Source organism: Pinus tabuliformis, chromosome 7 (assembly GCF_031772625.1).
Source record: "Pinus tabuliformis cultivar Carrire ecotype Pingquan chromosome 7, CPIR1, whole genome shotgun sequence".
NCBI classification, from domain to species: domain Eukaryota; kingdom Viridiplantae; phylum Streptophyta; class Pinopsida; order Pinales; family Pinaceae; genus Pinus; species Pinus tabuliformis.
Window position 1 is genome coordinate 552,516,676 of NC_142293.1, and position 27,466 is coordinate 552,544,141.

General features: G+C 39.4%; 1 protein-coding gene across 1 annotated transcript in view; it reads left to right on the forward strand.

Annotated features, from left to right (window-relative positions):
* LOC149248565 (uncharacterized) overlaps positions 1-27,466 on the forward strand; it is a 392,334-nt gene that overhangs the window by 86,163 nt on the left and 278,705 nt on the right. The window contains exons 12-13 of the mRNA XM_089450455.1: positions 447-505; positions 629-731. Of these exons, the coding sequence (XP_089306581.1) occupies positions 447-505; positions 629-731 (162 nt within the window). The remainder of the gene's footprint in view (positions 1-446; positions 506-628; positions 732-27,466) is intronic.

Below are 27,466 nucleotides of genomic sequence, written 5' to 3' on the forward strand. Positions count from 1 at the left end.
ATGTGAAATTAAGCATTAGTGATCTATGAAAAGTACACCTCATGATTTAAGAGAATTGGCAAGTTGCTTTTCACACTTAAAATTCTACATTTCAGAAGTCTCTTTTATTTAATAAGGCATATAGATTTATCCATTTACAGACTTATGGTCCTAAGATCTTGTTACATTGCACAATATTCTGGTGCTATGGTGGTGTCTTGAGTTCTTTACAATATGCTTTGCCTATATTTCTATTTCTATATATTTGATTCCTTCTATTTCATGACATGGTTTGCTTGTTTGAGATTACAGACACTCTTTAAATTTATTTGTTTGTTTTACCTGTGCAGGTTCTTTGCCTATATTTCTATTTACAATATATTTGATTCCTTCTATTTCATGACATGGTTTGCTTGTTTGAGATTACAGACACTCTTTAAATTTATTTGTTTGTTTTACCTGTGCAGGTTCTGAGTTCTCTAAATGGTTTTGAGAATAATGAAGCTCGTGTTTTGTCAAAAGCTGAGTATGTATTATTCTTTCAATGTTTGAAAGCTTTGAATGCTTTCACAGAATCACTTTCGATTGATGTGATTATTGATTAACCGTATTCTTTCATGGACATTCTGAATTTCCTTCTCTTGCACAGGTATATTTTTTCAAATCGTAAGAGTGTGTCCTTTGAAGCAAACTTTCAGAATGCAGTTTTCATTTTCCCTTGGTGCAGTGCACATTGCAATTGGTCAAGAATGGTAATCATTTCTCAACTTGGCTCTGCTTCTTAGCTGTTGCACATAGCAGGCATTGTTAAGCCAAGGAATTCAATAGGTTAACAGTGCAATAATGCTGTTTTTGTTAGTCCAAGATATTGCCATTCTCTTGTCATACTCATTTTTCTCACTTTGTATCTCTCATTGTATTGACTTTTTAATTAAAACGAGAACACATTAATTGTAATCTCTTAAGTTAATTAGGATGGGGTCACAATTAGCTGGTGATCAAGTGCCTCCAATGATTGTATACAGTTATTCTTTGAATTTTTTTATTGATTTATATGGTTGCATACACAATATTATAGACACGTATGGAGAGAAACATTTCTTAATATATAATGCTGCAACTATTACATCATTGGGAGCCCGAGGTAGGCTACCCACATACACATACCATCCTCTTAGGGTAATCATCTCTCATTACATCATATATGGCACCTTGACAAATATATGGTGGTTCGACCACCAAACCCGTACATAAAGATGATACATTTTTTCACGTGTCATACCAACATTATTATAAAGTTCGTAATGTAAAGGTGCATTTAATAGTAAATTTGAGCTTGTCATGTACTCCAACATCCCTTATTGAATAATTTCCAGAAGTTGCTAAAGCTCTCTGGTCTTCCCCTACACCAATATCCATTGGGATGATCATTTCCCTTTTTATGGGGCTTCCATCTATGAGGGGTGCCAAGAGACTCACTGATAGAAGTTTTACTTCTGATTATAGATCAGTGAGGGCTTGCGGGATGCCTCCTTCCCAAAGAAGCCTTTGATCTTGTTGTTCCAGATCCGACACCAACATTACATGAGCCAGATCTATTTCTAGCTCCTCTTTTAGACAATCTTCTATGCAAAGATTTTTCTATTTGAAATTTCCTGCGTTCAACTGTTGATGTTAGGGCTGCTAATTTTAGTTGACCCTAATATGCTTTATATTATTTGTATTCTGGACTCTGGATCTACTCTCCTTGTACGTTTTCTTTTCAGATCTATGGTTCTCTTTCAGTGTTCAAACATCAGACTTCATGTCTTAGCATAGATTAGTATTTTACATCTTGTAGCTTTCTTTATATAGGAGCCTCTTTTGCACTTCCACACTGTATCAACACTATTGTACTCAACAGTCCCATTGACCTACTTTTGTGGTTGCTACCCACCAAAATGTGGGTAACACCATAGGAGAAATTTTTTCTTCTCCTTTGGATAGCCAGCCAGTTAGCAGCCCTACATTGCTTAGTACATGATATTATGTCGTAATCCTCCGTTGTTTGCATTGGCTAGACACCTCTCGCCGTCCAACATTCCTCTTGAAGGTGGGTCATCATTCACTAGGTACTTTAACCATCTTGCAATCTTGTGTTTTTACCCAATGTTTTGGGCATTTTAACATGGATTAACTTATTAAGGGGTGATTTGGATGATTGATGGATCTTGACTGTAAACTTGTTCTGTCACTTTACCGAGGAGGTTAGCTTTTGACCCTAGTCTAGTAGGACCTCCTCTGAGGCCTTAGGGTTATAGGAGGGGTAGTACTTGAGAGACTTGGATTGAAGTAGCATGTCCACGATTATTCCATGCTTCCCACTTTCTATCGTTCCCAATAATTCATCTCCATTTTTCGAGATTGTGGTCATTTGTTCATTGTGATTGGTACTCTAAATTCCGTGTCTAAATTTTTGCCCTGGAGGTTGATGCAACTGAGGGAATGATAAAAGCATAAAATTGCCACACTTAAAAAAAAGAAAGTTAAAAATGCAAGAGATGGCTAGGATGTAAACTAGTGCATGGGCAAAATCCTAGCATGAGCTCTACCCCTCTCATTAGTTGTTGCCCAATTCCTTGAGTATTTGATGTTCCATCACATAATAAAGGAACACTTGCATGTCCCAACCTTGATGAGCAAGAAACTGACTCATCATTAAGGGGTAAATAAATGCTAAATCATCAAAAGCAAGCTTAGGCTCCTAGGTTATGCTCCTAGTCAAAACATTATCGAAAATAAGTGAAAGGCGTACCAGAGGGGTGGAAAAAGCACGCCGAGGAAAGGGTTAACGCACGCCTCCACATTTTCTCCCTCCTTGCATCTATAAACTTAGGATGGTGGACCTCTATCTGTTGGTGCGATGGTCATTGCATCGTGCCTTTGCTAATTTTAGATAACAATGGTATGTTCTATGCTTAAGAGAAATTTACTTCAATTTTTCTTATTAGCCCAATATCAATTTCCAGATTAGCAATCACATTAGCATGACAGTAAATGCAGATAGAACATAAATAAAAAGCAGAAGACAAGCCAAGACAAGAGGACACAATATTTGGCGGATGCTAGGGAAAAAATCAAATGTGGGGAAACCCTTTGATCAAGCCTTCTTATTATTCTTCAAAAGTTTAGCATAGAGAGAGTGCAATATACAAAATTCACTTGCCCAATTACAGTCAAATCTATCCAGTCAAACTGCAGTCAACAGGATGCCCTAACTAGAAAGTCAACACTGGTCAAACAATAGAATTACACCTCCAAATCAGCTTGGTCAAACCTAGTCAACTTGGCCTCCAACAACTGTCCAAATCAACCCAAAACAGTCTCGAAAATATCGGTCAACTTCCTTGTGGTCAACACTAGTCAAACAACTCTGATTGCTTGTTAGAGATTTCAGCAAAATCACATAGAGAATCATTTGTCGACGCGTTTCGAACCAACTAGTGTGGTTCATCGTCAGGACAAGTTGAGGAACAAATCTGAGCGATCCGTTAAATAGAGTATGCAGGTCCTTCAACGGCTATATAAACGGCTATATGAGCAGGGAATGATTAAAAAGTCCTTTAACGGTTATACCATATAAATATAAATATATATATATAGATATATATATTAATTTTATTATTTAATTAATTTATTAATTTTATTTATTTTTTAATTTTTATTTTTTCAGTAATATTATTGTATTATATTAACCTTAAGCTAATATTACTATATTAATTTTTTTTTTTTTTTGAATATTATTATCAATAATGGGTTAGGGTAATTAATATTTTATTTTTATATTCTATTTATTTATTTTTTAATCAAATTATCAAAATAATGTCATTAATAGTGATATTATTGTAATAACCTTTAGTAATATAAGAAATGTTAATTTCCAATTAATCTTAATGATATTAGTCTCAGGTAAAATTATTAGTATTTTTATTATTATTAATTTATTAATTAATAAATTAATATTTCCCTCAGAGCGGGCAACTCTGATTGCCTCGATTTATGTGCCCATAAATGCGGCCTGCCCAAACAGAATTTCTCCAAGGAAAAACGCAGTCAAATAATGTCAATTGTTGCCCGCTCAACGCTGGTCAACCCTTCTGCAATTCGGTCAACCAGAAAATAGAAAATCGCTGTCAAACTTCACACATGTGGAGGAGAAGGAGGCTGCCTTGAAGTTGTACAACCCAATCAGATGAGGAGAGAGAGATATGTGTGAGAATGAATGATGTCCAAATGAGGTAGATGCACCTTCTATTTATATGCAACGTTGAGGATGAAAAGACATGTCTTTTGGGCTTCTGAGCCTACATTAGTTTGCTGGCCGACCTTGACAATTTGTCCATAAATGAAATAAATTCATAATTCCATTTGTACATGTCAAAATGAGATGATCTTTAGATCAATCCTACATCTCTCGGAAAGAGGAACCCAATAAAAATATCAACTGCATCATATGAGCTGTCCAAGGTGGAGTTTGGCCCTAGTTGCCAAATTTAACACTCCCTCTCAACTAGGAAGAACTCCACCTGCCAAATCATCTGTCAATCTATACCATCTCTGACATCCCTGTTATACTCTGCTTTGCTTTGTTGAACCATGAAGAAATAATGAAGAAGAAATGATCGAGAATGTGTCATACCATTCTCCATTAACCCGAAGTCAGTCTCCAATAATCGAGAGTGTATCATACTACTCTCCACTGACCCGAAGTCAGTCTCCATTGATCCAAATCAATATCAAACATCCTAGCATAGGGAGTACGGTAGTACACGATGCGTCCATCGGTAGTACTATGGTCCCTATCCTCATTTCCCTACTCATTGGCCAAATGAGAGGTACTTCCCATGAGTCCCAGATTGCATGGGTAGGATGTATCGATAGGAGAAGGTGAACCACTCATCTTGCTCATATGCCATAGGAGAAGGTGAACCACTCATCTTATGCATATCTCAACCATCATGGGGTATCACAGGGGAAGGTGAACCACTCACCTTGTACATCGCGTACCACTAGGGGAAGGTGAACCACTCACCCTATGGTCGCTCATCTCTCCAAGAAGTACCCCAAGCCCCCTGAGCTCCTTGAGCCCAATATCCAAATCAAACGGGACCCTCATAAGAGAGTCGCTGCACGACTTCAAGTTGTTCATGGAAGGTTAAGAATTTGACCTTCCCCAGGGGCTTCATAAGAATATCTGCGACCTGATCATCAGTCGCAATTTGATGAAGCCTTATTGCTCCCCATTGTACCATATCTCGAATAAAGTGGTACATGATATCAATATGCTTGGAGCGGTCATGAAATAAGGGATTCTCCGAAAGACGAATCCCACTTTGGTTGTCGTAGAAGATCACGGTGGTATCCAACACATTTCCAAACAGCTCACTAAAGAGCTTCCTCAACCAAACAACTTCACAGGAGGCCATACTAGCAGCAATATACTCAGCCTCAGTGGTGCTCATAGCAACTGACTTTTGCTTCCTGCTCATCCAGGATATCGAAGCATAACCTAGGGAGAAGCAACATCCTAATGTGATTTTATGATCCACTGCACTGCCAGCCCAGTCAGCATCAGAATAACCATGGAGCCTCACATTCCCGACAGTGTATCTCAGTCCTATTGTACTATGAAACAACCCCCCCATTTATGAATAACAATAGCTAAGGTTAGAGATATAAATGGGGACCCTTTTTAAATTTTTAGTCTTAGGATAATAAAACCTAACTCTAAGAAATTGCCTTGAAAAATCTTGCAAAACAACCCAAGGATGAGATCCTCATCGCAAATCACAAATCGCGCTTTTCCATGTGACTATCATAAAACACCTTTAAAAATTTGCGATGCGCGATCAAACCTCCCGCTGCGATATCCCGATCATAAGCACCTTGTCATTTCACAAATCACACTTCGCAAACTTCGCAAGTAATTAAGCTATGCCACTACAACGCCCATTAACGATTTGCGAAATGCGATATTGCGACAATCGCATTTCGCCTTATAGAAAAGACAACGCTATATTGTATCCGTTTAAAGATTGTGATGTGCGAATAAGAGCGGTAAGCATGTGAAATAATTGCGTTTTAAATACAAAAACGAACGAATTGACAGGTTAATAAATATTTAGCGGCCCGAGGAGAGGTAATCATTTTCCAAGTTATGGGTAGTTAACGTTGAGTATCTCATTAAACCTTTCTCACGATCCAAAGTCATTTCAGAAAAGCTTTCAGTCTTAATTGCCCAATACCGTCTGCGCTGATATATCTTGTCCATTTCAGGCAAGCTACAAAAGACATGTCATTGAGGAAGGTGATGCAGAAACAGAAAAAGCAGAGCATTGCTGAATCCGAGTTTACAGAGATGGCTCCCATATTCTCTGATACAGTCTGCAGCGTTGATGGAGGAGCAACAGCTTGGGAGGTCATATACAATAGGCTTGAGGATGAGCGTCCCAAGATTACTGTCACAAGAGCAACAACTGACTCAACAAGACCTTCGAGGCTTCAATTCAAGGATGTTGCTTGTTCTTTCCTGCATAGGATAGGAGCAAGGGCTAAAATCCTCCCATACACGGATATGATCAGGTGGGTGGTCGAAAACCTCACCATTGAAGATAGGCAATTCAGGAATTCAAGAATGGAACTCATGGGATCATTCAGAGCAGAGGACCTGAAGAAAATGTACCATATACTTGACCCTCAGGATATATATGATAAGACATATGTGGCCAACTTCGCAAAGAAGAACCCAGACCCCTTCAAGCTGATTCAGGGCTGGAGAGTATTGGACAACAAATTCAAATTTGACAAATCGGGTATGTATGCTATAGCCTCTTTGGCAAATCCATACAACTATGCAGCTGCTATGTTATGTAGACTATATGGGTTACCCAATAATGCTAAGTTTTCCATAGAATGGATTCCTCTGATTGATGCCTGCATTAATTCCCACATCATGAATTGGGCCACCATCCTATCTGATAACCTAGCCACCATCATTACCGAATATCGATAGAAGAGAGCCTCCTCTCCAAAGAACCTTCCCCCATTCTATTTTAGTGCCTACATTATGGACGCCATCTGTTTCTGCACTACATTTCTGACCATGGGTTGGAAATGGACCTTACAGGACCCCTACCCTATCCATCTCAGTCATAAGCAAATATGGGAATCCCATTATATACCTCATTTCTATAAAATATGTCATTCTGTTATTTTGCCCCTGCATCAAATAATTTTCAATAAGAAAGCCCCCAGGTTTTCCCAAGAAGCCGCAACAGACCTTCTAGCTGTTGGCAAATATTTTATTGAAGAATGGTTCACCTACATTAGGGTTTTTGGTAGCACAGCCGACCCACATGTCCTTCCTTTGTATGTTTCTGATAAATTGTTAGCAAGGGAAATCGCCCACCAGACTGTGGGAAAAGGCCTAACTAAAGTCCTCAAAGAAAGCAAGAAGTTATTATGGCCCTCTTTTCCTGTCAAGTGTGGTTCTTTTGCTTTAGCAAATTTTAATCATGCCATTAAGGAGTCAGTAAACATGGAAGCCCTCAGGCTTCATACATTGCTGAAAAGGCAATTTGATCTAGACAAGGTAGCATATAACATCACTACTGTGGTAAAGCTCAAGCCATACAACCATGAGGATAACGATTTTGAAGACTTGTTACAGTCGGCCGAATCCTTCGAACAAGTGTTCGAATGGGCTAAAGCGAACCTGAGTCCTGAAGATTTTGAAAAATTTCGGGAATTCAGAAATGAAAGGCTCGAAGTAATCCCAATGCACTTGTTGAAGATCAAAGATAAGCCTACACCAAGTGTGACCTAAGTCACCAGGTTTGTGTTCGAGTTCGAGTTCGGCGACCTTGAAATTTGAATAAAGTTTGCCAACTAAAATTTTGTCGATAAAGTTTGACATAAAATTCGACATATAGAAATTCGAAAAAAAATGTATATATATATATATAATGCACATTGCAAAGACATAAGATTATTGCTCAAACATTTAAATCATTTCGACATAATTTTAAATTTTTATAAACCATGAAAGCGAGTGCCAAATTCCAATAAAGAACCAAGTTCCAACTTCCATACATAGTAAACAAGGTGAGAAATTCATCATAGACATTGGCAATTTGGCACACATATCAAATTCAACAAAACCATGGGCCATATCAGATTTCATATATTGAAAAACAATTTGATAAAAAAGTATTCAAAATATATAAACTCGAAAGTTTAAAGTAGCTTGGCAGTTTTAGAAAATTGTTCATGCAAAAAGTAAACTAGAAATCTAAAACAGGAACACAAGTTTTATTCTTGATGTTCTTGTGGCCCACTTGTTATATCAAAAAGTTCTATATCATCAAGGGCATTAGGAGTTGTGAATCCGCTAGATGCTTCAGCATTAGATTCATCAGTCAATTACCTGGCAATGTCACTATCAATGTACAAATCAACGTCATCCATTGATGCATTTGGAACAGGATCGATCCACAAAGTAGAGGAATTGGATGACTCTTTAGCCACATTCTTCAATGCCAACTGCAAGTTACTACGAACATAAACAAGATCTTCTAATCTTCCAGATAACAATCTATTTCTTTTCTTGGAATGAATGTGGTCAAAGGAACTCCAATTCCTTTCACACGCTGATGCACTTGATCCCTGGCTTAAGATACGAATTGCAAAATTTTGCAATTCTGGTGCCCCTGAACCATAAAATTCCCACCATACTGCTGGATCACTTCTGCTCCTATCATACTTTGTTGATTGTGTTCCAAATAACCCTTCTTCTAACCTGTATGCCCTCAACTGACTTCTGATCAAACCTGCAATTTCTGGATCTGGATTTAGCTTCTCAATAGACTGGATAAGTCCATTCATGATTTCTTCATCCCTATGTCTTGGTAACCCAAACAATCTAGGGTCCAAATAGCATGCTGCTGCATGTAATGGACTATGCATCATCTTCCATCTTTGATCAATTAAATCCCATATCTCCTGGTAATCAGCTTCCACATTATTAAAAGCAGTTGCAATGGTCTCTTTGCAACGATCAATGCTTTCATAAACAAAACCCATACAAGGTTTGTCACCATCAACCATGCGGAGCACATTAACAATTGGGCCACAAATTTTTAAAACCTTGTTTGCATTTTCCCAAAAGCCATTATTGAGCACTATTTGTTCAACATTTTTCCCCTTAGTTTCTTTTGAAAGGGTAGATCTCTCCCACTCAGTGTTGCAAAAAACAGCTCTTAGGCTTGCTTTTTCCTCAACAACTCTTTTCAGAGTAATATAAAAAGTGGCAAACCTTGTATCACAAGGCCTCAACAACTCTTTTGATGCATTCTTCCTGTATATGCTCAAAGTGAGACGATGGTTGATGATGAAGTTTGCAATTGTTTTGGCTCTTCGGATTGTCTCATTGACCCAAGGAAATTTGGCTAAGTCATGCAACATTAAATCCAAGCAGTGAGCTGCACAAGGGGTCCAATAAATCTGATTATACTTTTCCGTAATCAGCTTCCTTGCACCAACACAATTTGATGCATTATCTGTAATAACATGGACAACATTTTCCGCCCCAACCTCTTGAATCGCTTCATCCAAAATTATGAAAATAAATTCTGATGTCTTCACTCGATCCATTGCATTTACTGCCTTCAAGAAAAGTACCCCTTGAGGACTATAAACAAGCACATTGATCAATGGGTGATGACACAAATCTGACCAACCATCACTCAAAATTGTGCATCCTGTAAGTTTCCAAGTCTCTTTAATCTCAGTGAACTTTCTTGTCACTCTGTCTTTTACTTTCTTTAGCAAAGTTGTCCTTAAAGCTTCAGATCCGGGAGGAACATAGCCCTTCCCAAAATCAATGGCCTTATTAATTACATTTTTAAAATATGGACTCCTTGCCACATTAAAGGGAATCGCACATGCATAAAAGAATTCTTGCAATAGCATCATCAACTTCCTGTTTCTCAACAGGTTTCTAGAGTTGATTTAATGTTTTGGTTCCACCTGTTTTTGCTTCAGTAGAACTTGATCCACCAATAATTGAGATTGAATTAATTGTGTTGGAGGAAGACATGGCAATCCCCCTCTCAATTCGCTGCCTCTTATTTACCCTTTTCTCCTTTTGCATCTGTGAATTGGAATGGTCTTTCTGCACTGTGGCTTTTTGTTCATCAGTGATCTTAGTGCAGGCTTCAACACCACCTCCACTTCCATTGCTAATACCGAGAAGGTGATCCACTGCTCTAGTTAAAGTGCCAGTGAAATCATGTCCACACAGCTGACATGAAAGATTATAACCATCTTTTTTGACAAAATTCCAAGCTACAGTAGTTGATTTTGGGGGTGCCATTGAAATTTGAAGGTTCTGAACCTCTGATTGTTGAAAACTGGTGAAGGCTTGAAGTCTGAAATGTCTGCAATTTTTTTTGAATTTACATTTTCATTAGTTTTTTTTTTTTTGCAGAATGAAACATAAAAAAAAATCAACTAAATAATAAATATCAGGTTCCAAACTTCCATCTTCCAATCTGCTCTGTCTATTCAAGTTTGAATGAAACTGTCTATTTGTAAAGGCTGCTGTCTATTATCCATTGCATTAAATTTCTGAAGTTAAAACTTAACTATTGCCAAATAAATTTCTGATGTTTGGACTCTGGAGGAACAGTCTGTTGATACATCATTCAGCCTGACAGAACTGGGTAAAAATGCAGATGAAAAAAGACTTGAGAGTGTACATGAATGAAACTTTCCGGAAAGCTAAAGCAGACTATATCAAAGCAGAAGCAGACACCTGGAAAGAGCATAAGCTGCTGTTGGATATAAAATGTATGGACAGGTTATATAAAAGAGAAAATCTACAGAAAAGAAATCGATATAAGCCTAATGATGGGATCCGGATAACAAGGTTTTAAAACTAATCACTGGGAGTTAAATGAATATGATACATATAAATTTAGACTTGCATTAACATCATACAAGTTTACAACTTGAGGGAGAATGGAATACCAATTTAATTCCAGGTACTGCAGTCTGCAGGTGCATCAGTCATTGATTTCTCAGACTTTCCATTGCAAAGTGGAAATCTTTGTCGCTACCATTCTCAAGGTTTATGTGGTAGAGCCTAGAGGAGAAAGTTGCCCCTTTTCTCATAGCCAGGCACAAATGGTTGCATCATTTCCATTGCATCGGTCTCGAGGTATAAACACTGTTTGTAGCAGAGCTGGACGTATGGACTGTGAGACCTATTTAATGCCATAACCTGACCGAGAACTTAATCTCTGGGCTGCGTATCAGTGGCTGAATTGTGCATAGCTTTGTGAGGGGTTCGAAGCAGCTACAGTGAAGGTGTATTGTTCTCTAGTGGGAGATGACTCAAGACTATTAATCTGAGTCCAGCAGGAGGGAGGAAGGACTCCCTGAGCAATGGAAATGGCAGTGGAAGGGTATCGTCTGATGGGCATCTTTCATCTGCTTTGCGGGTTGGGTCTTTTCAGCTAGACAGTCAAGGGCATCCTAGAGAACTTTCACCTGAGAATATAGACTTCGAACTTATTCCTAGGACATTATCTAGTTCTCAACAACAACTACTGCTACAGTTACATGTGAAGGAATTAAAAACAATGTATAGTGTGGCGGCGTGGCCAACTTATGAAAACATCACCTACAACAAACTTGCAAAGTGTAACTGAACCTGTAGACTGTAGTCTGTATGTTGCAGGCTTGCAGCTTGCCCACACGGAGTCCAGACTGGTCGTTCGGTTGAACGGTTGAAACTTGAGGCCCTGAAGGTTGAGGTCAGTGGTCGTCGGTCGCTGCAGCGTCGCTCGGTGGTAGACTGGGTTATAGGACCAAACTGCTAAGACAGTCACAGATACAATAAGTAATGTCACCAGGATATGCCACTGTATTGAGCACAGGACAAAGATATTGTCACAGGTCTGAGATGCCCATCAAACCGTATCGGTATAAGTTATAACCCTCCGCAAACAATGAACATTGAAACCTAAAGGCTAAAACCCGGCGTCCGCAAACAATGAAACCACAATAATCCATTTCGAATTTTTTTAAATCGAACCTAAATGATTTTCATCGAACCTGAAACGAACTTAAATGATTATATTCGCCTTTAAGTTCGAATTCGGCTTGAAGTTCGAGTTCGCCATAAAGTTTGGCGAACTTGAACGAATAAGTTCGTATTCATCTGAAGTTCGGCGAATTTCGAACTTATTCATTCAAATTTGCCGAAACTCGTGACTAAGAGTGTGACTGTTAACAGTGAAGGACCTAGTTCTCGCATAGAATCTCAGGTGAATACTGAGAAAACACCAGATACAGGGAAGGCCCAAGACACAGATAATACAACAGAGTCTAGTAAGAAGTCAGCTGAGAAACAAGTTATGAGCACCCCACCTAAAGAAATCAGTTCAGAGGTCAAAATTAGTAGTTTGGAGCAAGAGTGGAACTAGTTTAATTAGAAACTACAAGACACTCCCAAAACGACAGATACCCAAGAGACAATGGAGTGTCAAACTCCTCTGCATATTCAGGAGAATACAGAGTCCAAGTCTATGGACGAGCAGTCCAAATCCATGGATGAGCAGTCCAAGCCTATGGATGAGCAGGCGACAACATCCCAATAGACTGAGATTATCCCTGCTCTGCCCACATCAGAGATCGTCTTGAAAGTGACTGAAATCCCTCCACTTGATGTGTTCTACAACCCGCTCCACAAGGTTGTAGTAAGAAGATAGAGAAAAAGGAAAAGGGTAGAAACACTCGAGCTCCCACCTGGAAACGAGCCAATGGACATAGTTTGGAGGGACATTCCTTTCAACCCAGCTGAGAACTTGACTAGATTGTCACAGTTCATGGGAGCATATGCAATGGCCACCATGGACAAAGCCACTGAAGTCTCTACTTTGTTGAGAGAAAAGGAGGAGAGGATTGCACAGCTCGAGCAGCAGCTCGAAACAGAGAAAGCAAGTGTGAACAGGCAAGCAGCTGAGCAGCTTGCCCAATTACAACAGAGCATGGAGGTCCTGAAAATAAGCCACAAAGCTGATATATCGGCTAAAAACATGCAACTCCAAGAATTGCAGCAAGCCATGGAAAGATATAAGGATGTTCCTACTACTGAGGAGTTCGTTAAAGAGGCGCTGGAACTAAATTCCCTCCTGATGAAACAGCAAGAGCACTTCTGCCAAAAGATGTCACACATTACTCCTTATCTGATCACTAGCGACCAGCTAACAGATAAGGCGATCAACCAGAGAACTGAGTTTACTGATCTGAACACCAGAATCTCAGAGTTCATCGAATGGCAGGAAATAGAAGATGGAAGGAAAGCCAATCTACCTGAAATCGAGGAGACACACAAAGACATTCTTTTCACAGATTGGGACGTGAGAATCAAGCAAGCTGAGCTAGCAGTGGCAAGGGCAGCTGGGGTATTGAAGAATATAATCAAGGCGGTGAACCACACTCTGTTTGTCACCAACCTGGTAAAGGAAGGCAATCTAAAAGAAATGCCCGATTTAGGTGCTTTGCATAAAAGTTGGCAGGAAAAGGTAGAGACTCAAAGGGAAGCAATCGCAAAATTGACCAAGACCGACTGGGAGTCGTATTGGCAATACCTCGTGAAGCCACACAGCTAGATCATGACCCTTAACTGCTCACTTCATTCGACTCAGTGGATGTTGCCACCTCTCACCGATGTGATTTTCGCAAGACAACTCAGGACACATTTTGGGGCACCTCCTCAACTCAAACCAATGACCGATATATGCGATTTGAAGGACAAGATGGCAGACAACAAATCATCATCTTATCCTCTGCTCATCAAGCCACTGTTTATTTTTAGAGTTAGTTAACTAATTAGGAGGAAGGTTGTTTGAAACCTCCTCAAATTTTTGTATAATCTATTTTTACACATTAGTTAGAATAGTATTTATATGAGAGAAGGGTCCAGAATTTTATCAAAAACATTTGCAAAGAATGTACTTCTATAAGTTTGTGAATGCTTTCATGAAATTATGGAACATGATCGTTTCTTTTAGATATCAGACTACTTTCCTTTGTTGATCCACTATTGTGTTCTTGGGAGATAATTTGATTTGAAGAAAGGAGTTGATCCATGTCATATGAGCAGAACTTTGCACATGTGGTACTATTATCTTGTATGATTGATTCTGTTTTTGTTTAATTAGTGACAACACTTTACTTTCATGAATTGTATGTGAGATTTATTCTTTCTGTTAAGCGTTAATTGCACTATTGTATGATGCCTAGCTGAAATTGTTAATTTTCATATATATAATTCATCATATATGCGATATATTTTATAAATTTCTTTGACTAACTATTTAGTCAAAGAAATTATCTTATACGTTATCATCTCTGTTTATGCGTGATTAATCTTTATTATCACATGTTAAGCAGATATCTTTGTAGATCGCATACCACACAGAAATACCCGAGTTTATATTAGAATAAGTTAATTAGAGATTTGCATGATAGAATAGGTCATTTAGATTATCATTATTCTATTGCAATCATTTATGAACCACCCACTCTCATCTTAAAACCCACACTGGGAAACGGGTTCCATTATCCCCAGTCAGAGCCAACACTTTAAGCGGACAATGAGCTGTCTCAAGGTCTAGACCGGGTGGTTATCCCCCATGTTGGGGCAGCAGAAATCTGAGGCCTCAACAAGTCCATAGGTGATTGTGCCCCGAAGATATCTCAAGAGATTCTTGGCAACAATCCAATGTGTGTGATGAGGCTCGACCACAAACTAACTCAATGTATTCACTGCAAAACATATGCCGAGATGGGAGTTCACTAAGAACATCAGGGCCCCCACGAGTTGACGATACTCAAAAGGATTTCCCAAATCAGGCCCAACAACACTTCCGCATAACTTCTTGAAGTTAAATTCCACCGGAGTAGTCACGGACTTGCAGTCCACCATCCCAAATATTTCAAGTAGCTTCACAATGTATTTTCCTTGAGAAAGGAAAATCTCACCTGGCTTTTGCCAGACCTCCAACCCTAGGAAATAATGCATCAGTCCTAGGTCCTTCATTTCAAACTTGGAAGCCAACTCCCTCTTACATTGATGAATAAGAGGGTCTGCACCTGTCAGAAAGAGATCATCTACATAAAGTACCAAGATGAGAGGTCTATCATTCTCAACCTTAAAGTAAAGGTTCGGATCAACTTCACTTCTTGTAAAACCCAACTTCATCAGATAGCTGTCAATCCTCTCATACCAAGCTCGGGGAGCTTGTTTCAACCCATAGAGGGCTTTCTTCAAACTGCATACATGTGTTTGACAATCTTGAACTTTAAACCGCTCGAGTTGTTCTACATAGGATTTCTCCTTAATTGAACCATGCAAGAAGGCGATTTTGACATCCATCTGGTGTAGGTTCCATCCTTGCGAGGTAACAAGGGCTATAATCAAACGGATGGTGGTATATCGGGCAATTGGTGCAAATATCTCATCGTAGTCCACAACTTCCTTTTGAGAGAAGCCTCGAGCAACAAACCTGGCCTTGAACTTTTCAGCGCTTCCATCAACTCCATGCTTCATCTTGTAGAGCCATTTCGAGGCGACAATGAATTTGTCCTTGGGTCTAGGGACCACATCCCAGACATCATTTTTCATAATCAATTTATACTCTTCGTTCATAGCATCCTTCCAAATTTGGTGCTTCACAACTTCTTCGAATGTGCAAGGCTCAGTTTGAACTTTAAACAATGGTGCTTATGGCAACTACGTACCCTTGGTACCTATTCAGCTTCTTACTTTTACGAAAAGTTCCCCTTGGAGCAACATCTCTCTCGGCATGTTCGAGTTTCCCAAAGCCATGAGGGTCTCCTTTTTGAGGAGGAGGGTTCATGAGGAGGTGGATCAATGGGATCCATTGGTCCTTCAACATCGGGCATCGTCCCATCCTACGGTTCTCCCTGCTTTCCTGAATTTGCTGCTTTGTCCTTCCTTGGAATAAGAAGGTTACTAATCTTCCCAAGGGCAACATCTTCGTCAAAGATGACATCATGATTTATCTCCACTTCTCTTTGACCATGCACATAGATTCTATATGCCTTAGAAGATTCACTGTAGCCCAGAAATGTTCATTTCTTCCATGATGCATCCAATTTGCTTCTCTTTTCTTTCGGCACATGAAAATATACGGGGCTACCAAAAATTCTAAAGTGAGAAACATCAGGCTTCTTATCGGTGAAAACTTCTTTGGGAGTTTTGGAGTCCAACGCTTGATGAAGGCATCTATTTTGAACGTACACAGTAGCATTGGCAACTTCCGCCCATAAGAACTTTGGAAGGTTTTGATCATAAAGCATGGCACGAGTGGCTGCTATAATACAATGGTTCTTCCTTTAAGCAACACCATTTTGTTCAGGAGTATATGCGGTAGTAGTCTCCCTCTTAGTGGAAGCTTCTCTATAATAGTTATTGAACTCATTTGATTCATATTTGGTTCCATTATCGGTTATCAATATTTGGATCTTCTTCCCTGTTTGATTTTCGACCAAGGCTTTGAAAGAACCAATGTTGCTTGGGAGCGGGAGCGGGAGCGGGGAGCGGGAGCGACCATTTTCAGAAGCTCCCAGTTTGGGAGCGAATCTGGGAGTGATTTTTTAAAAATATATATATTTTTTATATTTTTTAATTTTTGATACATATATGTCAACAAAAACATGTAGAATGATGAATTAGACATAAAAAACATGAAAAAACATAGATTGATCATTGAACCATATCACATCAATCATCTAGAAATTATAATTGTCATCAACCATGTCCACAAGTTAGTAAAATACATATTACAACTGCAACATATTGAGTCTCATGAATCATGATTCATCAAATTCAATCTTAAAGTTTCAACTTCAAGCTTTCAAAATTGAAAATTCAATAACATTTATCATCATTGATCACTAAAGTTGTACTTGTAAGCTAAGTTTAACCATTACAAGAAGTAATATCTTAGATATTTCCAAGTCCTAATTTCTAACTGTTAACATAATATGAAATGTTATAAATTTATAAAATGAAACATGAATAATGAAATGAAATGAAACAACTTTAGTCTTTCACGAAGCATCATATTCATAATTCACAATCATTACCAATGAGTTATAATTGCCAAGGCCCAACTTCAAACTTCAAATTTTCATTGTCACAGTGATATATTGTTTACAAAAAATATCATTATGATATGAAAGAGTCAAGAGTCAAGAGTCAAGGACTCAAAACTCAACAGTTATGAAAACTAAAGTCTAATAGAAACTAAAAAAGACAAGTAAGCTGTAAATCTACATGTGGCCCTTGCCACGAGAGTCTCCAGGAGTATAAGCAGGTCGTGGTGGTCTTCTAGGAGTCTCCCGCATAGACCGACGACCAGAACTAGAACCTCCACGTGAGGGTGTAGATGGAGGTGGCAACAGCAAAGGAACAAGACTCGGACCTCGAGCACTGCTACTGGATGGGGGAGGTGGAGGTGGAGGTGGCATGGCTGCTGTAGCTGCTTCATCTTCATCCCTTACAAGTTCCTCTTCTAGTTCTTCAATATGTACAATGCCATCCTCCAAATTGTCATCCTCTGGGTGATTGTCTCAAATTTTATATGTGGGATCCTCATAGGCCCGATCACAGTAATGACTCAACAACCTCAAGTTGTAGTGCACATAAACCAAACTTTCTACTCGGTTTTCATTGAGTCTGTTTCTTTTCACATTATATATGTAGCTGTAGGTGGTCCGACACCTCTTTGCAGAAGAAGTATTTACAACCTGTGAAAGAACTTTTTTGGTCAATTTTGGCAAAAGTCCCTGGCCGCCATATGTTTCCCACCATGTGAGAGTATCAAATCTATCTCTGTCGTCCATTGCATGGAAGTTATCATACAAACCAGTGCCACTGAAGTATCTGCCTATTTCAAGGCGCACAGCTGCACATTCCTCCTTGTCAGGTACCAACTTTTCTAATGCTTCCAAATATCCTCTAGTTACCTTTGGATCTAAATGGGGTTTGGTCCTAACACCACCCCCTGCCGCAGGTTGGCCCAACCAATATGTAGAGTAGTATTTTGGCGTAAGGATATACGCCAAGCAATGTAGTGGAAGATTAAGTCTATTTCACCGTTCACACACACAATCGTGAATCAGTTTGTACAAGTCGGGATCTCTGTTATGAACAATATCTTTTATTTCCCCCAACATGGTATCCATCTGCTCATATACGCCAAGCAATGTAGTGAAAGATTAAGTCTATTTCACCGTTCACACACACAATCGTGAATTAGTTTGTACAAGTCGGGATCTCTGTTATGAACAATATCTTTTATTTCCCCCAACATGGTATCCATCTGCTCATAGACCTCGCCAATCATTGGTTTGTCTGTATCTGCAAACCGAATCATGTGATAAATGGACTTGGTGAAATCCAATACTTGCCTCACGCTTGTCCAAAACTGACCATCAAGAGCGGCCTCATCCACCATTTCAAAACTTCCCCTGTCAGCTGCATTTGTAGCCCTTTCCTTTAATACCTGCCAATGTGGACTTGATACCATGCTAGCCACTGACTCTCTTACCTTCAAAAGGCGCCTGAAGGTGAGGTAATAGCTACAAAATCTGGTCTTCGCAATCTTCAACAACTCCAATCTCGAGTGACTGCGGAAAAGGCCATGGGTATTGCTATGGTTTGTAATAAATTATCATTTGTTTGCCTTTCTTGTACAAATCACCAATCCATTGGTATTGTTCATTTTTGTTCTTGACAATATCATGCAACCGAAGGTTCAATGTGTGAACCAAACATCCAAACCAAAATATGTTGGGGTATTTATCCTCAATAATTGCTCCCGCTGCCTTACAATTGGGAGCATTATCAGTGATGACTTGGATGACATTGTATGGCCCAATACGGTCATTTGTTTCAAGTAATGCTTCTGCAATGTTGATGGCAGTCTTGAACTTGTCTGAGTAATCATGTGCAGTTAGAAAGATGAGACCACTAACAGACACAACAAGAACACTTATCAATGGCTTGCCTTTTACATTTGTCCATCCATCAGATACAATGGACACCCCATGGTCAGTCCAAGGACTTGTCATTCTATTCAAAGAATGTGATATTTTTGCTTTTTCATGATCAAGTCCAACGGTTCTTGCCTTGTCATACCCAGGGCTCTTGTATCCTTTAGGGGCATCATTTATGGCAAAAACCATTTCGTGCCAATAAGGTGAGCGAAGAACATTGAATGGTATCCCACATGCATAGAGAAACCTGTAAACCTTTGAATCCACATCATTCCTACACCCCTCATCAAGGAAATCTGATATGGTTCTACGCCTTAAAGATGATGACCCTGTGCCTCCATATCCACTGCCTTGGGAGAATGCTGAAGGAGTTCTCTGTGATTGTGATTTTGATTTGTATTGGGCTTCCTCCTCTTCCCTTATGTATTTGGCTCTATCCGTTGCTGACACCGCTGTACAAGTTTTGATTCCTATTTGTTAGTCTCCATCCCATGGTCTTTTCCCGCAGAGGTGTCTTCTAGCACGGGTGTATGAACCTGTGTAATTAGTGTTGCAATGGGGGCAATGAAATTTAGTGGTTCCACCCCCTCTCCTTGTTTCAGCCCTGTTAACATATTTCCACAATGGGGTTTGGTCTTTTTTAGTTTTTTGAGGGTGATGTTCACCCTCCTCCAGCGTCTCCTCACTGGGTTTTTCATCAATTTGACTTTCTCCAGCTTCTTCACCCCCTCTTCAGTTTGGCCCCTTTGTTTCCTACTCTCCAGCACCATAATAACCATAAAAGGGACCAAGAAGAGGAAAATGCCAAGAAATATAGCCAAGTCCATGGTGTTTGATGTTCGTAGAGTTTTGAATCTGCAAATTAATTTAATTTATTGGGATTAATTAATTTACTTTAAATTCATGATTTTTAAACTAAATAAACTAAAATAAATTAACTAAATTACTACCTAACTAAATTAAACTAACTAAACTAACTAAATTACTAAGTTACTTACCTCTGCAGGCTTGCTTCTCGCTCCTCGGTGCTTGCTCCTCACTTCTCCTTGCTCCTTTGCTCTTGCTCTCCAACAAACTCAACTTAGTGAAGTGATAATGAAGTTTTTTAGGCCCATTGGGCTTTTAAACATTTTTTTTTTAAATTCAATTTTTTTTTGAGGTCCGCGGAATCTTTTTCCGTCGGATCGCTACTGGCGCCGCCCGAAACACTCTTGGAGCGATTTTTTAATGCCCGGGAGATCGCTCCCTGATCGCTCCCGGGCTTAAAATTTCGCTCTGGGAGTGACCGCTCCCTACAGTGCGCCTGAAAATGGCAGGGAACACAAATTTTTTTCTAGAGCGCGCTTTTTGGGAGCGGGTTCGGGGGGGGGGGGGGGGGGTGGGGGGCGGGGCGCTTCCCCGCAACTATGGAAAGAACGAACCATGAGAATACTTCGTCCTTCTTCTTCAAGAAATATATCCAAGTTTTGCGAGAGAAATCATCCACAAAGATAACATAATATAAATATCCTCCCAATGATGTCACAGGCATCAAACCAGATAGATCATAATGAACCAATTGCAAAATGTCGGTAGTCTTGGTATCACTTGAGGGGAATGGTCCCCTTGTATGTTTTCCTTCAGCACATCCCTGACAAACAACTTCATGTTCTACTTTAAATTCGGGCATACCTATTGTGAAAATTTCTAAAATGGAAATCCTACTGCAGTGATTAATATGACTTCTTCTACTTATTACTTCAGAGATAAATTATCTATTGTATTCTTACGGTAGATATCGAAACATATTCTATTGCAACTTTCACAATTAAAACATTGCAGAAATAAAGTGTAAGAAAAAATGCTGACACGTATACAAACACCATAACACAGTTATTTTTGGACAACCGGTGCAACAGATGAGGGTTTTATTATTCTTCAGCAAAAATCAACATGTACAAAATTTCACCCAGCAATATAGAATTGAGAAATATTTACAGACGTTCTTGAACAAGTGCCTGACCTGAGAGAGAGGTTCCTTGACCCTCTGCGTCTCCCTGGCTTGCCCAACGTCAATTTATTTGGCCTCTGGACTGGCCTGCGCAATGCCTGCGTCAGTCGGGCCAGTGCTGCCTCTCCAACATCAATCTGCCCAATGTTGTTCCTTATGCTGCTGTGTGTCTTCATCCCTGTCTCCTTGACTGATGCTGACCCCTCTCTGCCTTTCCTCCACTTGCAACTCTCCCTCTGAATTGATTTTCTCTTGTCGAACTTCGACCAGTAACAAAATCGATTTCTCTTGGGCAACTAAGTATCTGCCTGGTGTGTTTTCCAAATGACCCTTAAGTCCCTTCTTATATCATCCTGTTGAGCAATCAATGGCCTAGATTAAAACATAATCAAAGGATCAGATTGTTTTGACTTGATCCATGGTTTTTTCTAGAAGTTTCACTCCTGATTAGATTAATACCCATTAATATTTTAATTTTCCTAAGTTTAGACTTAGGAATCCCATTAAAAATATTAATTATTTTAATAAAATCACTTCTATGTGGAATTTCCCAAAACGCTTTCTGGGTTCTTTGGAATACTTGTGCCCAAGCCTCACTGCAAAATTTGAGGCTTAGAGCACATCCAGTGGTACACCAAATCAACACCTGTCACCATCTTCTTTACATCGGGTAGAGCCTTATAATGTAGATGAGCAAATCTTCGATGCCATAATTCGGATTGAAGTGATGTGTCGCAAGACATAGCTCCCAGTGGGTTTCCTCCAACTTGATATAGGCTATCAACCCTGAATCCAAGAGTAAATGCTTCTTTGAAATTTCTATTCCAAACATATACCTTTCCATCGATGAATGCCACCTTGAATCCTTTGTTCTCCATCGCCGAGATAGATACCATGTTCTTTTTTAGATTAGGTACATATAGAACTTCTTGTAGATGAATGGTGTTACCTTGATTCAATTGAAGAGTAACATTTCCAACTCCCTTCACGAGATAGGTGGCATTGTCCCCTAGAATGATCTCCAAATTTGTATCCTTTTCTATTAGATTTGAAAGAGCTTCCTTATACCCAGTGAAGTGCCTTGAGGCACTACTATCAATCCACCAATTTCCCTGGCTTGCCCAACATCAACTTCTTTGGCCTCTGGACTAGCCTGCGCAATGCCTGCGTCAGTCAGGCCAGCGCTGCCTCTCCCAACATCAGTCTGCCCAATGCTATTCCTTATGCTGCTCTGTGTCTTCATCCCTGTCTCCTTAACTGATGCTGACCCCTCTCTGCCTTTCCTCCACTTGCAACTCTCCTTCTGAATTTATTTTCTCTTGCCGAACTTCGACCAGTGACAAAATCGATTTCTCTTGGGCAACTAAGTATCTGCCTGGTGTGTTTTCCAAATGACACTTAAGTCCCTTCTTATATCTTCTTGTTGAGCAATCAATGGCCTAGATTAAAACATAATCAAAGGCTCAGATCGTTTTGACTTGATCCATGGCTTTTTCTAGAAGTTTCACCCTTGATTAGATTAATACCCATTAATATTTTTTTTTTCCTAAGTTTAGACTTAGTAACCCCATTAAAAATATGAATTATTTTAATAAAATCACTTCTAGGTGGAATTTCTCAAAACGCTTTATGGGTTCTTTGGAATACTTGTGCCCAAGCCTTACTACAAAATTTGAGGCTTAGAGCACATCCAATGCTACCACAAATCAACACCTGTCACCATCTTCCTTACATCGGGTAGAGCCTTATAATGTAGATGAGCAAACCTCCGGTGCCATAATTTGGATTGAAGTGATGTGTCGCAAGACATAGCTCCCAGTGGGCTTCCTCCAACTTGATATGGGCTATCAACCTTGAATCCAAGAGTAAATGCTTCTTTGAAATTTCTATTCCAAACATATACCTTTCCATCGATGAATGCCACTTTGAATTCTCCATCGCCGAGATAGATACCATGTTCTTCTTTAGATTAGGTACATATAGAACTTCTTGTAGATGAATGTTGTTACCTTGATTCAATTGAAGAGTAACATTTCCAACTCTCTTCGCGAGATAGGTGTCATTGTCCCCTAGAATGATCTCCAAATTTGTATCATTTTCTATCAGATTTGAAAGAGCTTCCTTATACCCAATGAAGTGCCTTGAGGCACTACTATCAATCCACCAATTTCCCCGGCTTGCCCAATGTCAATTTCTTTGGCCTTTGGACTGGCCTGCACAATGCCTACGTCAGTCGGGCCAGCGCTGCCTCTCCCAACATCAATCTGCCCAACGCTGTTCCTTATGCTGCTCTGTGTATTCATCCCTGTCTCCTTGACTGATGCTGACCCCTCTCTGCCTTTCCTCCACTTGCAACTCTTCCTCTGAATTGATTTTCTCTTGCCGAACTTCGACCAGTGACAAAATTGATTTCTCTTGGGCAACTAAGTATCTGCCTGGTGTGTTTTCCAAATGACCCTTAAGTCCCTTCTTATATCTTCCTTTTTAGCAATCAATGGCCTAGATTAAAACATAATCAAAGGCTTAGATCGTTTTGACTTGATCCATGGATTTTTTTAGAAGTTTCACCCTTGATTAGATTAATACCCATTAATATTTTAATTTTCCTAAGTTTAGACTTAGGAACCCCATTAAAAATATTAATTATTTTAATAAAATCACTTCTAGGTGGAATTTCCCAAAACGCTTTATGGTTTCTTTGGAATACTTGTGCCCAAGCCTCACTGCAAAATTTGAGGCTTAGAGCACATCCAGTGCTACCCCAAATCAACACCTGTCACCATCTTCCTTACATCGGGTAGAGCCTTATAATGTAAATGAGCAAACCTCCGGTGCCATAATTCAGATTGAAGTGATGTGTCGCAAGACATAGCTACCAGTGGGCTTCCTCCAACTTGATATAGGCTATCAACCCTGAATCCAGGAGTAAATGCTTCTTTGAAATTTCTATTCCAAACATATACCTTTCCATCTATGAATGCCACCTTGAATCCTTTGTTCTCCATCACCGAGATAGATACCATGTTCTTCTTTAGATTAGGTACATATAGAACTTCTTGTAGATGAATGGTGTTACCTTGATTCAATTGAAGAGTAACATTTCCAACTCCCTTCACGAGATAGGTGGCATTGTCCCCTAGAATGATCTCCAAATTTGTATCCTTTTCTATTAGATTTGAAGGAGTTTCCTTATACCCAGTGAAGTGCCTTGAGGCACTACTATCAATCCACCAATTTCCCAACGTATCTGGTGGAGAGGCAGTAGAGAGGGCAGATATAAGATTCATCATACTTGGAGTTTCTTGATGTTTTAGGAGGCCGACCATTTCCATGTTGAGTAGCAGGAGCATTCCTTTTTCCTTTGTTTTTGAATTTTCCATTCCTTTGATTGTTGTTGTCCCTGAAATTGTTGTAGTTGTGGTTGTCATCATGATGAGGTGTATCCCTTCTATTAGTACACTTACTAACATAGTGGCCAAACCTGTTACAAATGAAGCATCTTCCCTTCCTTCCATCTTTGAATCTCGGTCTTCCTTGACATTGCTTCTTTGAACCTGCATTGTTCTTCTTTTTAGCATGAGCGAAGAATGTAGTAGGTTCATTCCTATTTGAAGGCATGTCTCTCTCCATCATCCTTGTCTCTTCTTGAGTGCATCTAGTCAACAATTCATTAAAACTTGGAATCATGTCATTATTGAGGATAGTAATGTTGAACACATGCCATCATAAGGGAGACCTCCAAGGGCAATAAGAGTGAGGTCCCTATCAGCAATAACTCCTCCAATTGAAAGAAGATCATTTTTTATCTCGGTAATAACCATGAAGTAGGATTGGATATATTCACCTCTTCCCTTCTTTATGACCTTCAACTTTGAACATGGCAACAAACCTGTCATACATCTCCTTAGATGTGTTCAAATTAGAGATGTATGCAACCAAATGCTTATTAATAGAATCCCTGATGATCTTCTTAGCTTTGACTTCACCTTTCCTGTACTTTGTCTTAGCGGCAACCCGTGCACTGGAAGGAGGTTTAGTAATCTTTCCCTGCACCTAGTTCGTAACATCTTGCTCTTCCAAAGTCAAATGAAGAGACATGTTCCATGCATGAAAATCAGAGTTATCATTAGGTTTGAAGTAAGATGCGGAGGCCATTGAATCTTGTCCTCGTCCAACAAATCTCAATGATTGCTCTTCTGAGTGATTGCTCTTTTCACTCTTGCTTGGGCTTTGTCTTCACCTCAGCTCTGATACCATGTTAATTTTAGATAACAATGGTATGTTCTATGCTTAAGAGCAATTTTACTTCAATTTTTTTTATTAGCCAATATCAATTTCCAGATTAGCAATCACATTAGCAATCAATGTTGAGGATAGTAGTGTTGAACACATGCCATTCACGAGGGAGACCTCCAAGGGAAATGAGAGTGAGCTCCCTAGCAACAATAACTTGTCCAATTGAAAGAAGATCATTTTTGATCTTGGTAATCCTCATGAAGTAGGATTGTATCTTCACCTCTTCCCTTCTTTATGTCCTTGAACTTGTTTTTGAGGAAGAGAACTTGGTTTGCATTGCTAACTTTGAATATGCCAACCAACCTGTCATACATCTCCTTGGATGTGTTCAAATCAGAGATGTATGCGACCAAATGCTTGTTAATAGAATTCCTGATGATCTTCTTTTCTTTGACTTCACCTTTCTTGTACTTTGTCTTAGCGGCAGCAGATGCATTTGAAGGAGGTTCAGTGATCTTTCCTCGCACATAGTCCATAACATCCTGCTCTTCCAAAGTCAAATCAAGAGACATCTTCCATGCATGATGATCAAACTTATCATTGAGCTTATCATCAGGCTTGAAGTAAGATGCGAAGGTCATTGACTCTCGTCCTTGTCCAACAAATATCAATGATTTCTCTTCTCAGTGATTGCTCTTTTCACGCTTGCTTGGGCTTTGTGTTCACCTCAGCTCTGATACCATGTTAATTTTAGATAACAATGGTATGTTCTATGCTTAAGAGCAATTTACTTCAATTTTTTGTATTAGCTCAATATCAATTTCTAGATTGGCAATCACATTAGCATGACAGTAAATGCAGATAGAAAATAAATAAAAAGCAGAAGATAAGCCAAGAGAAGATGACACAATATTTGGCGGATGCCAGGTAAAAACCCCATTGTGGGGAAACCCTTTGATCAAGTCTTCTTATTATTCTTCAAAAGTTCAACAAAGAGAGAGAGTACAATATACAAAATTCACTTGCCCAATCATAGTCAAATCTGTCCAGTCAAACTGCAACCAACAGGATGCCCTCACCAAAAAGTCAATGCTAGTCAAACAACAAAGTTACACCTCCAAATCAGCTCAGTCAAACCCAGTCAACTCAGCCTCCAATAGCAGTCCAAATCAGCCCAAAATAGTCTCGAAAATATCAGTCAAACCCGGTCAACGTAGAGTCAAACCTGCAGTGAATGCTGGTCAAACAACTCAGATTGCCTCTATTTCTGTGCCCAGAAGTGCGGCCTGCCCAAACAGAATTTATCCAAGAAAAAACACAGTCAAACAATGTCAATTGTTGCTTGGTCAACACTAGTCAACCCTTCTGCAATTCGGTCAACCCAGAAAACAGAAAATCGCAGTCAAACTTCGCATGTGTGAAGGAGAAGGAGGCTGCCCTGAAGTTGTATGACCTAATCAGATGAGGAGAGAGAGATATGTGTGAGAATGAATGATGTCCAAATGAGGTAGATGCACCTTCTATTTATATGCAACATTGAGGATGAAAATACATGTCTTTTGGGCTTTTGAGCCTACATTAGTTTGGTGGCCAACCTTGACAATTTGTCCACAAAGGAAACACATTCATAATTCCATTTGTACATGTCAGAATGAGATGATCTTTAGATCAATCCTACACCTCACGGAAAGAAGAATCCAATAAAAATATCAGTTGAATCATATGAGCTGTCCAAGGTGGAGTTTGGCCCTAGATGCCAAATTTAACAGCCTTGAAGTCCTTACCCTTCATTGCCACTATTATCACAAGCACCTAAGGATTGAAGAGTTGACTTAGGGAATGTTACCTTGCCTTACAGTTTGGAAACACCTAATAGGGTTGAGTCTTGACCATCTAGCCATCCTTAACACAAGTAGTGGACACTTTAATGGGACTTGGTTTAGTTAGATATTTTGTTATGAATAAATAATTGATAAAAAAGAGTAAAATAAATAATTGATTAATTAACATTAATAAAAATTAGTTATGTAGTGAAAGGTCAAAAGGCATGACCAATCAAACCCTTATGACTAGTCAATGCCTAGTTAGGCACACTGTTCGAGGGAATGTAACTCACCATTCAAATTT